General features: G+C 36.1%; 1 protein-coding gene across 1 annotated transcript; it reads left to right on the top strand.

The window, feature by feature from the left end:
- Positions 1–211: 211 nt before the first annotated feature.
- LOC143713520 (PRELI domain-containing protein 1, mitochondrial-like) lies at positions 212–7,237 on the top strand. The gene is made up of 6 exons (XM_077204855.1): positions 212–331; positions 959–1,075; positions 4,384–4,609; positions 5,056–5,169; positions 5,580–5,658; positions 6,575–7,237. Exons 2-6 carry the CDS (start codon positions 984–986, stop codon positions 6,694–6,696), a joined length of 633 nt encoding a protein of 210 aa, XP_077060970.1. The 5' UTR covers positions 212–331; positions 959–983; the 3' UTR covers positions 6,697–7,237.
- Positions 7,238–13,520: the final 6,283 nt, after the last annotated feature.

Raw genomic sequence — 13,520 nt, forward strand, 5'->3', positions numbered from 1 at the left:
TTGATATCCAATTCCTTGATATTTAAAGGTCCGAAACCCATTGTAGCATTTTAGCGCATACAGACTTTCTTTTATACACAAAACGACTCCTCTAGAACTTATGTATTTCGATTATAATCCACGTTAACATGGTGTAATATTAATAATTTAAGGGTTGTGGTGGGCTCCGCGTAACTCGGAGGTACAGGGGTCTTCCGGAAGTGTCGTCACTGACCATGACCTTCCTCTCTTCTGTCACGTAGTCATGTGTAGACGAGAGAGACTCGCGAATGATTGTGCAATGTAGGATTAGAGGAATCAACTCGTCCAACGACACAGTGTGTTTACTCTGGTAAGTGCTCATTCACATTTATTTCATTGGTTGTTGTTGCACAAACAGATAGATCGTCATTCAGAAAGAGAGTGACAGTTAAACATGCGTTAGCCGCGAGCTCAGCTAGCATCCGGTTCACAGCTCATAATCAACTCTTACATTATTACTCTAATACTTTTGAGTAATAATACTCCTAATAATATAAAAGGTGTATTAATTGATTTTCATAGCCGTCGATGTGTCCATTACAGTGTGTATTTCTATGGCGGTGTGAGTTTTTAGGCACATCTTCTCTAAACTCTGAACACTCTCCCTAAACAGCGTTATTCGGATTCAGTGAGTTAAATCTCGTCTGCCGTCTACAGTTCTGGGACATTCTTATCTAGATCTTCTTAAACCCCCCGAGCTGGTTTCTGCTCGTCTTTTGTGTAGATTATCAGTGATCTGCTTGCTGAGAGAGTATTCTCCAGCTGTCAGTCATCTGACATGTGTAGGTGTGCAGCTTTGAGTCATATACTGTATATCTGCCATTCCATAGATCAGGTTATGCACATGCACTCATACACCAGAGTTAAGAGTTCCCATGCCTGTCTTAAAAATATAGTTTAGATCTCAATTATTAGCTGTTTTTGTCTTTTGTTTCAGTTTTTGAGCAGGTTGAGCGGGAACAATGGTGAAGTATTTCTGCTGTACAGGCTTTCTGAAGAGCTCATGGGACCAAGTGTTTCTGGCGTTCTGGCAGAGATACCCCAACCCTTACAGGTGCTGTTACAACACATATTCATCATGTTATTATATATTATTATACCCCAACCCTTACAGGTGCGGTTACAACACATATTCATCATGTTATTATATATTATTATACCCCAACAGTTACAGGTGCGGTTACAACATTCATCATGTTATTATATATTATTATACCCCAACCCTTACAGGTGCTGTTACAACACATATTCATCATGTTATTATATATTATTATACCCCAACCCTTACAGGTGCTGTTACAACACATATTCATCATGTTATTATATATTATTATACCCCAACCCTTACAGGTGCGGTTACAACACATATTCATCATGTTATTATATATTATTATACCCCAACCCTTACAGGTGCTGTTACAACACATATTCATCATGTTATTATATATTATTATACCCCAACCCTTACAGGTGCTGTTACAACACATATTCATCCTGTTATTATATATTATTATACCCCAACCCTTGCAGGTGCGGTTACAACACATATTCATCATGTTATTATATATTATTATACCCCAACCCTTACAGGTGCTGTTACAACACATATTCATCATGTTATTATATATTATTATACCCCAACCCTTACAGGTGCGGTTACAACACATATTCATCATGTTATTATATATTATTATACCCCAACAGTTACAGGTGCGGTTACAACATTCATCATGTTATTATATATTATTATACCCCAACCCTTACAGGTGCTGTTACAACACATATTCATCATGTTATTATATATTATTATACCCCAACAGTTACAGGTGCGGTTACAACATTCATCATGTTATTATATATTATTATACCCCAACCCTTACAGGTGCGGTTACAACACATATTCATCATGTTATTATATATTATTATACCCCAACCCTTACAGGTGCTGTTACAACACATATTCATCATGTTATTATATATTATTATACCCCAACCCTTACAGGTGCTGTTACAACACATATTCATCATGTTATTATATATTATTATACCCCAACCCTTACAGGTGCGGTTACAACATTCATCATGTTATTATATATTATTATACCCCAACAGTTACAGGTGCGGTTACAACATTCATCATGTTATTATATATTATTATACCCCAACCCTTACAGGTGCGGTTACAACACATATTCATCATGTTATTATATATTATTATACCCCAACCCTTACAGGTGCTGTTACAACACATATTCATCATGTTATTATATATTATTATACCCCAACCCTTACAGGTGCTGTTACAACACATATTCATCATGTTATTATATATTATTATACCCCAACCCTTACAGGTGCTGTTACAACACATATTCATCATGTTATTATATATTATTATTCCCCAACACCTACAGGTGCGGTTACAACATTCATCATGTTATTATATATTATTATACCCCAACCCTTACAGGTGCGGTTACAACACATATTCATCATGTTATTATATATTATTATACCCCAACCCTTACAGGTGCTGTTACAACACATATTCATCATGTTATTATATATTATTATACCCCAACCCTTACAGGTGCTGTTACAACACATATTCATCATGTTATTATATATTATTATACCCCAACCCTTACAGGTGCTGTTACAACACATATTCATCCTGTTATTATATATTATTATACCCCAACCCTTACAGGTGCTGTTACAACACATATTCATCCTGTTATTATATATTATTATACCCCAACCCTTACAGGTGCTGTTACAACACAAATTCATCCTGTTATTATATATTATTATACCCCAACCCTTACAGGTGCTGTTACAACACAAATTCATCCTGTTATTATATATTATTATACCCCAACCCTTACAGGTGCTGTTACAACACATATTCATCATGTTATTATATATTATTATACCCCAACCCTTACAGGTGCTGTTACAACACATATTCATCATGTTATTATATATTATTATACCCCAACCCTTACAGGTGCTGTTACAACACAAATTCATCATGTTATTATATATTATTATACCCCAACCCTTACAGGTGCGGTTACAACACATATTCATCATGTTATTATTTATTATTATACCCCAACCCTTACAGGTGCTGTTACAACACATATTCATCATGTTATTATATATTATTATACCCCAACCCTTACAGGTGCGGTTACAACACATATTCATCATGTTATTATATATTATTATACCCCAACCCTTACAGGTGCTGTTACAACACATATTCATCATGTTATTATTTATTATTATACCCCAACCCTTACAGGTGCTGTTCCAACACATATTCATCATGTTATTATATATTATTATACCCCAACCCTTACAGGTGCGGTTACAACACATATTCATCATGTTATTATTTATTATTATACCCCAACCCTTACAGGTCCTGTTACAACACATATTCATCATGTTATTATATATTATTATACCCCAACCCTTACAGGTGCTGTAATAACAAACATATTCATCCTGTTATTATATATTATTATACCCCAACACCTACAGGTACTAACAAATCACATACACAAACATTTTTTAGTTGCATTTTTCTTTTTCTTTAAAAAAAGAAAATAAATTTGATTTAATATATTTTATATTTTTAATGTATACCATGGTCCGTCTGAATACTGGATTCTGATTGGCTGGAATGCGCTGCATTGATTGACACACGCAACACACACACACTCACAAACGCGTTCTAACGAGTCGTAACTGATGAAAATAATCGCTTTTATCCTTCTGGTCAAATATAGCACTGCAAACATCAGTAACAGCTTAAAGTTGTCAATGCTGTCAAATGACCATGGTATAAGCAGGATAATCCACAGCTAGCTGTGCGTTAAACCATGAGAATGCACTCTGCTACATGTCTGGTGGTTCTTTGCCTGCACATCGAGCATTAAAATAATTTAATACACAGCTAGCCGTGGATGATCCCTTACAAATACACAGCCCGTACGGGCACAAATAAAAAACACATATGTATGTGTGTGTATTTATATATATATATATGTATATATGAGAGAGAGAGAGATAATATTATTGTTTTATAACCATTGTATATTTAATTTATTTTAATTTTCCTTTTTGTATTCCCCAGTAATCCCATGTTTTAATGGAAGACATCATATTTAAATGTCCTCCTGAGTATCCAGAGTTCCTTTAGTAGCCTTAAAAAATCCTGAAGTATTTTTACTTTGATGAATTTATTCATTTTTAACATAAAGAAGGCTTTTGTGTGTTGTATATCTCAAGAATCCGTGTTTTTAACCTTGTATATTTAACTTACATTTTTTATTTATTTTTACTCCCCAGTAATCATGTTTTAACGGAAGACATCATATTTCGGGAAGTCACTCCAGACAACTGCCTGATGTCCAGACGTCTCTTGACCAAAACCAGCCGGGCTCCTCGCTGGGCGGAGAGGTTTCTGCCCGCACACATGGCCCAGAAGGCCTACATCATCGAGGACTCAGTGGTGGATCCTCAGGGCCGGACCATGACCACCCTCACCTGGAACATCAGCCACGCTCGAGTGATGGTGCGCCGTCTCTCACACACACAGCTGCTCTACAACACACCCCCAAATCTCAAGCGTTCAGATTTTACACAAACACAATGAAGCCTATTTTTAGAGCCATTAATATGTAGAGCATTCTGACAGTACTTTCATGACAATAAGCACTTAATTTCCCCTTTATATTTCTGAAATGGAATAAAAACTGATTAATTATAGCTGATCGTTTTAAATAAAATAAACATTGCATTACACACTAAACACAGATGAAGATGAATATGTCCTCCTTAAAGACTCTTCTCTGAAGGGTTTCTGTGTCCGATATATAAAAAAAAGACTAATAATTGCTAGTGCATGAGTTAATATAGTCATTTTAAACATGTTTAGTTTGATTCCTGCTTAATTGAATTATGAACTGTCCTGACTAGACATGACGTACAGGAGATGAACTGTGTGTTTTGTGTCTGTAGAGCGTGGAGGAGCGGTGTGTGTATAAAGTGAACCGTGAGAACAGCAGCTGGACCGAGATCGAGAGAGAGGCATGGGTTTCCTCCAGACTGTACGGCCTCTCGAAAGCTGTTCAGGTCAGCGGCGAAGAAAGATTTTTTTTTATTCTTATTATCAACGAAATCATGATACATTTGTTCAGGATTCTTTGATGATTAGAAATTTCAGAAGAACAGCATTTATTTGAAATATAAATATATGCCTCGACTCACTTTTTTTAATTTATTTTTTTAATCCCTTTATTTTCATTTTCTTAAAGACAACACACACGCACAATGCCACTAAAACAGTAACTATACATGAAAATAACTCAAACTTTCTAAGCAGAACTATTGTACATGCTACTTTTACATGCGTTTGAGTAACTTTCTGCAGTCTAGATGGATGGATGTTCTTGTATGGTGTTTAGTTTACAGTTCAATTGCCTTACTGTATGCTTGCCAGCTGAAGTCTATTCAAAGTGCTTCCATCTTTATCCCATTTTCAGGAATTCGGACTTGCTCGGTTTAAGAGCAACGTTACCAAGACCATGAAAGGCTTTGAGTTCATCCTGGCCAAGATGCAAGGTATACATGCAGTACCTGTTTAAAGGAGGAGTTCACTTCAAAATTTCCTGATAATTTCCCCTCCTCCACGTTATCCAAGATTTTCATGTCTTTCTTTCTTCAGTCGAAAAGAAATTAGGAAAAAATTTTCTCCATATAGTGACTTTAATGGAGTCCAACGGGTCGAAGGTCCAAATGTGAGTTTCAGTGCAGCTTCAAAGTCTCGACACGATCCAGCCGAGGAATAAGAGTCTGATCTAGAAAAACCAGCGCACATTTATAACTAAATAAACATTTATATACTTTTAACACAAATGCTGGTCTTGCTCGAGCTGTGATGCGACACACATTACGTAATCATGGTGAAAGGTCAAGCTTGATGTAGGCGCAAGAACAGACCCAGTGTTTACAGAGCGAACGTGCAAAGACTAAGTCTAACGCCATTTACAAAATAAATAAAAGTTAAAACGACGATGTCAGATGATTTTGAAGTTGAAGGAGAAAATGAGATGAGAGTTTTTCATCCTTCTGTACATTTATAAACCGGAACGTGACCGTTCACCATGATTACGTAATGTGTGTCGCATCACAGCTCGTGCAAGACCAGCATTTGTGGTTAAAAGTATATAAATGTTTATTTAGTTATAAATGTGCGCTGGTTTGTCTAGATCAGACTCTTATTCCTCGGCTGGATCGTGTCGAGACTTTGAAGCTGCACTGAAACTCACATTTGGACCTTCGACCCGTTGGACTCCATTGAAGTCACTATATGGAGAAAATCCTGGAGTGTTTTCCTCAAAAACCTTCATTTCTTTTCCACTGAAGAAAGAAAGACATGAACATCTTGGATAATGTGGAGGAGAGTAGATTATCAGGAAATGTTCATTGTGAAGTGATAACTGATAACTTGTAACTGCTGTATCTGGTTCTCCTGCAGGTGAAACTCCCACACGGACGCTAGCAGAGAGCGCGACAGTGAAGGCTCGTGAAACTGCGCACGCGGCTAAAGTGAAGGCTAAGGATTTAGCCTCTCAAGCCCAGAAGAAGCAGTATGTATGATGAAGAACCACACGGCTCTTCCAGCGCTTACGTCTCGTGTCATTCCCACACATTAGGACACATGAGAGGGATTACCTCTGGATCTCAGTATGGATTTAGTGAAACAAATGTGCTCTTCGACTGAAACTCTCCAGTGAACTCGGTTTAATGCGGCAACATCCTCCTGCTTCATCAAGTCTGATATTACATGAGATGTTTGCATTGTTTTGATTGCTAAAGTAATTTTTTCTGATTTTGTTGTATTTCCATCACTGGCTCCTTGAATCTTCATATTCACTCAATGTGATTTGCTGCTTCAAATTGAAGTTCTATCATTGACGGTCCACGGTTCCAGCAGTCATTGCCGGCGCGATTACAATTGAATTATTGTGAAAATAATTAATAATTAGGGTTTGCGAAAGTTGTCTCAGAATGCCAGATGTCGAGTGTTTGAAACAAAAAAATGCATTTAATGCAAAGGTGAGATAGCTTATATAATGTTTTATAACTCTTAACTATTGTTTGTTCCGTTATCACTAATAAATATTTTCCATATATCTGACATATTGTTCTTTTATTTGTGATTTCCTCAGCACTGTGATCTCTATTGTTATGAATCAATGCCACTGTTTGTAACACTAACCAAAATCAGCATGAAAGTGAAGTTGCGCTGGTCTTTTCTCCTCTATTGTGTCGTGTATATCCGAGTGAACAAGAACAAATGTGGGCGGGGCTTGATTGTGTCTGTTGGGAATTGGGCGGTTGTGGTTTGCTATTGGCTGATCTCATGTGAGTGACAGGTTATAGCCCCGCCCTCGTCAATAGAGAAGAGAAGAGATGCTGCAAGAGGAACTTATTCTGATTCAAGATTATCAGGAACATGAGTTTAAAGGTAAGTTCCCACGATAACGATGCAGTCAAAACAAATCCGCGAAAACGACAAAAAGTTGTTGGCGATGCCATTCATCAACAAACACAACATGCCTCGTGTAGCCCCGCCCCTTTTCAGCGACGCATTCCCACAGCATGAAGGTAAAATCTTACGGATTTATGTTTTAACCGGTCGTTTTAAAATCTTCCTGGTCTGCTGACATTCATCATGACATGTGCTTCAAACATTACAATGCTCAGGATAACTTTCGTTAACTTTATAATAAGTAAATCCATTTCATCAACTAATTACTCTTCGAAATCGATGCCGCAAAGGTGAAGTCCACAGACGATATCCTAAAGAATATCACGCTGTTTCTCTGGCGCATAATGTCTTTACACCAAACGCGTAACATGCATGACGTCACTGTTTTCACAAATTCGCTGTTTTATAGTTTATGGTCCTGGAGAGGATAACAGTAACGTTTTCAAAAACTTGCACTTTGAAAGTCTGATTTCAAAACCTTTGTTTTCAGGCCGCTGTTGTCGTGTAAATGTACTGCCAAATCACACAAGTTTTTAGTTGAAAATGGTGTCTCGTAAACTAAAACAAAAATGATGTGCACCGATAAATCATTTCAGTATCACTATTTGGTAACAATTTATTTTACTGTGTCCTTGTTACATGTTATCAGTATTGGGGAAAGTTACTTTTAAAAAGTAATGCATTACAAAATTGCGTTACTTCTTTAAAAAGTAACTAATTATGTTACTTAGTTACTTTTACATTACTTTTTCAAACCTGGGCTGCGCTTGCTAACAAAACAATAAATAAAAAAACAATAACACTTAATAAGCAATAAAAACAGCAGAAAATGTGATGTTTAAAGTAATTTTTCCTTATTCGTATGTTTGAATTGGATCATCAAAGGTCAGCATTAAAGTCCCCCTGTGGTGAAAATCCAGCTTTTAATGTTGTTTATGTGTCTATGTAGTGTTTTTAATATGCTTTAAGACAAACCATGTGTAAATTCATAAGTCGACAGCATTGCTGAGTATTTTCTGCTTAAAACTGCAGTGAACCAAAGACAGTCTTTGAAATCGCTTGTGTTTCTGACGTCACAAACTACCTTCTAACCAATCAGATCAACGTGTGATCGTCAACAAGTGGATCTCTGAGTGAGTGAGTGAGTGAGTGGAGGCGGGGCTCATTTGCATATTCAAAGAACTACGCATACTGAATGAGGCAAGGGTGTCGAGTTACATTCAAGATATTTTAAGGCATGAAGTAATTTTTTTCAAGGAAAGAACGTTTAAATATGTAATTTTGGTGGGTTTTAAGGACTAGAGGACTTTAAAGACACTGGTTAATAAAGTCAGATTAAATACAGTGTTATTAGCATTTAATTATGGCAGGTTTGCGGAAATAATCTGAGTTTGCATTTCACACTTTTTATAATTTTCTAGGAATACTGAATCCATTTTGAGCAAGGGATGCGGATTAAATGCATCCTTACATTTAGTCTGTAACTACAGTACCCATCATATCACTCTCAACAAGAGAGGAAACAATAGAGCTGTCAGTTACATGGGAAACAAAGTTACTTGTAGTAAATTTAAAAGTAACGTGTTACTTTACTAGTTACTTAAAACTAATCTGATTACATAATTACTCAAGTTAATAATAATGTGTTAGCCCCAACACTGGTAACTATAGTAACTATAAATTATGCATAATTATATACAACTAACCCTATTCATACTTTGCAGTCATGTGACTACCATGGATGCCTGGCGGCAACAAACGCTGAAAAAACGGCAAATTTCCAATTCTAGCCTACAATCAATTATAGTGAGGCTATTTTGTTTCCATAGCACATTGACAAAACGTTTAATGACACTAATAACACTAAAAACAATACAATTACTAAATATTAATATCACTAAAATGACGAAACGATCCCGAGCTCTATATCATTTTAGTGATATTATTAACATTTAGTAATTGTATTGTTTTTAGTGTTATTAGTGTCATTAAACGTTTTGTTAATGTGCTATGGAAACAAAATAGCAGTCTTTAGTTCACGAACAGCACAACTCTGCCATCTGTGAAAATAAAAAGCAGCTTCAAAAACTTGTTTAAAAAGAAATATTCTTCTATTTTTTTAGTGTCATTAATGTAGGTCCACAAGAGAAATATTAAGCCAGTAAATTAAGATAGTCGTCGCTATGATGCTGAAAGCTCAGTCCGTATTTACTTTCACTTTAAGGGAATGAGCGCGTTTACATTCACGTTCTTAACCCGATTATGCTGAATAATAGTGCATCCAATCGCACAACAACTATCTGGCATGTCGTTTACACCTCAAAACACCAACTTTTGTATTAAAACTAGCGACGGCAAGATCCTTGATTAGTTTACTGGGTTTCCTTGCTAGAGAACGACGTTCTTGCCCGCCAGCCAGTACTTGTGACGTCACGTGCAAAGTATGAATACTAATAGCATGCAGTTAATTAATAATACTCCATACTTAAATGTATAATTACACTGTAACAAGGACACCTTAAGATAAAGTGTAACAATAATTTATAATAAACTGCAATATTTCATAACAAAATACAAGAATTGGTAACTTTGGCATCAGAGCTCACATTTTCTTCAGAAATGAAGAATGTTTTCGAAGATTAATATGTTCCCGGCCGTTTTGATATGACTGAATACGAGGCTGTTTTTCCATAAGTATTATCAGGGTTGAGGTCTAAATTGTGTTATAATCAAGTTTACAGTTTCAAATGTATAACATAAACAAAATCCACAAGTCAAATTAAATACATAAAATATTTATTTGTACAAAATGCTTATGTCGGTAAAAAAGAATAAAATGCTACATATGAGTACAAGGAGAGACATAAATACAAAGGTATTCCTGGTCCAATGACATACGAATCGTTCATAAGGCTTTTGGTGTTTAGAACTGTATATACAATGTACATCAGTGTACATTAACACAATTACTGTACAAACATCTAAAAACAAAGGCATGTTCATAATAGTTTGCATAAATGAGCATATACTGAACAGTTCGCGAATACAGCCGGTGTATTTTGTCGAGACTACCAACATACTGAATTGCAGTTTAAAGGTATGTACTAAAAATATGAGCAGACTAACACATCTTAGAGGGAAAATGCAGAAAATCCACTATACAAATGAAAAAATATATATATAAAGACTAAAAAAACACTTCACTGTTTTCTGTTTCTTTAGGGTTCAACATAATAGCTTGTTGATGTGTTTGAACAGCACCAACTTCAGTTCAGCAGAGTGAACCAAAGCACAGGACCAAAACAAGAAACGTTAAGATGATAGATTATTTTAAACTCACCTGTACCTTTACCCAATAACAAACCCGCAGAAGAAAAGAAAATCAAATGCAGTTGCAAAGGAAAGCATTATTTCCTCCTGAATCGCAGCATAAAATTAGCCTCCCCCGATTTCTTTTTTTCAATCAGAAAGTAACAGTTTGATAAAAATGCATTGACATAATCTGCAATCTCACACATTAGGAACCACACACATCTAAAGAGACATTGCAAGTGCTCATGCGTATGCTTTGTGCAACGGATCAAAACTCAGAATTAAATAAGCCGGGTATTGAAACAGTTAAGTGCAAGCCGAAGTGAACTGCAGCTGATGCTAAAGTTGAGCTCATGATGATCAAGAAGAGTCACAATTAAATCATTCAGTGGGAATCGATCGTCACCACGCTTGAATCTCGAGTGTATCGGGTACTATAGCACCATAATGCCGTCAGTGTGAAGAATACACCGCACAGAATATATTCCAGTCATGCTCAGAAGATGCTTGCTGATGTTTCCAGTGTCAGAAACACAAGGCTGTTCTGTGATGAAGATGAACATCAGTCATAACCAGCTGTGCTCAGATGTGGAGTAACTGTGGTCCACTCCAGTGTGAGACGAGACCAGGCCGTCACACTCCAGCGTCCACACCATACTCTCCACGTCGATCTCCACGTCCTCTGCAAACACACAGCAGACCAGTGTTACACACACACACACACACACACCAGAAGCAGCATCTGAAGTGCCATTTGTCAATTTACAGTCGGTTTAACACGAAGAATATGAGTGAACATTTGAAATGATACTTTAAACGTGAAACTCAAACCACCAGTTTGTGGCAGCAAGTCACTTCACGTCTTAATGAGCGAGTCATTGAATCATTCACTCAAACGATTCATTCAAACAGCAGATTCATTCAGGAACGAACCAATCATTGACTCTCTCGATTCGTCAAGAACCCCGGATCCCACTTAGTAGCGAAACACCGCTGTGTGACGCACAACAGCTCTGTTCACCAATTTCATTAGCGAAATGGAGCAAAAACAGGCAATATTGTGTTTAAAATGTAACAATATTATCTATTGGTTTATTGAACTATTGAATAAATCAACATCACATTTACAATTATGCAAATCGGGCAAAGACAGCACTCTAGTGTGATATTGCTCAACTATATGATAAATATAAGACTGAAACCTATACAGAGGCATATTTTGAATGTTAATAACAGGCTTGATCATGCATTGTAAGATGACGTACAGGTCTGCCATAATATCAGGGTTCGTACAGATACTGGTAAAGGAAATTCCAGGACTCAAGGACTTTAAGCACTACTTTTTTGGTTTTCAAGGAATACAATCAGAAATCTCACTTATCAAACAATATTTTTATTATCTTTCAAATTCTAAAAAGGTAAATAGATAAATAAATATATATTAATAAAACAATGGTACAAATAAAGGTGCAGCACATGCAATTGTTGTAGTAACTTTAACCATTAAAAGGATAGTATGACAAAGATATCGTTATTCTTATTCAAACCGATTTTTTTCTCCCTTGAATATGATTGATCTGAAGAATGAAAGCTGTATTATATATATATAAAGCCTACAGCCATGTGAAATGGCTCTATATCAATATCAGATGGGTGAGAAAATATTGTTTTACCAATAAAAATAAACCTACTTCCTAATATAGCCTTTTGTCTTACAATAATTCAAACACTTGAAGCACCTTTTCAGATTATGCTCGTTTTCAAATTCAATACTTCAAGCACTTTAGGCACCTCGTATGAACCCTGTTATATTTACAGCCTTAATTAAACCATATTTTCTATAATTAATCACATCAAAAAAAATAGCAGTTGCACTTTTATGATGGACAGATGCACTTTTATGATGGATAGATGCAGTTTTATGATGAATGGATGCACTTTTATGATGGACAGATGCACTTTTATGATGGACAGATGCACTTTTATGATGGACAGATGAACTTTTATGATGGATAGATGCACTTTTATGATGGACAGATGCACTTTTATGATGGATAGATGCACTTTTATGATGGACAGATGAACTTTTATGATGGACAGATGAACTTTTATGATGGATAGATGCACTTTTATGATGGATAGATGCAGTTTTATGATGAATGGATGCACTTTTATGATGGACAGATGGACTTTTATGATGGACAGATGCACTTTTATGATGGATAGATGCACTTTTATGATGGACAGATGCACTTTTATGATGGACGGATGCACTTTTATGATGGATAGATGCACTTTTATGATGGACAGATGCACTTTTATGATGGACAGATGCACTTTTATGATGGATAGATGCACTTTTATGATGGACAGATGCACTTTTATGATGGACAGATGCACTTTTATGATGGACAGATGAACTTTTATGACGGACAGATGAACTTTTATGACGGACAGATGCACTTTTATGACGGACAGATGCACTTTTATGACGGACAGATGCACTTTTATGATGGACAGATGCACTTTTATGATGGACAGATGCACTTTTATGATGGATAGATGCACTTTTATGATGGATAGATGCACTTTTATGACGGACAGATGCACTTTTATG

This window comes from Siphateles boraxobius, unplaced genomic scaffold (assembly GCF_051911475.1).
Source record: "Siphateles boraxobius isolate OS27281-9 unplaced genomic scaffold, OSU_SipBor_1 517, whole genome shotgun sequence".
Classification (NCBI taxonomy): domain Eukaryota; kingdom Metazoa; phylum Chordata; class Actinopteri; order Cypriniformes; family Leuciscidae; genus Siphateles; species Siphateles boraxobius.

What these genes read in the sequence shown, in the direction of transcription:
- LOC143713520 (XM_077204855.1), top strand. Translation starts at nt 984, where the DNA reads ATGGTGAAGTATTTCTGCTGTACAGGCTTTCTGAAGAGCTCATGGGAC. An exon ending in AGATACCCCAACCCTTACAG is followed by an intron (nt 1,076 to 4,383) that starts GTGCTGTTACAA and finishes TTTACTCCCCAG; the next exon opens with TAATCATGTTTTAACGGAAG. An exon ending in TCAGCCACGCTCGAGTGATG is followed by an intron (nt 4,610 to 5,055) that starts GTGCGCCGTCTC and finishes TTGTGTCTGTAG; the next exon opens with AGCGTGGAGGAGCGGTGTGT.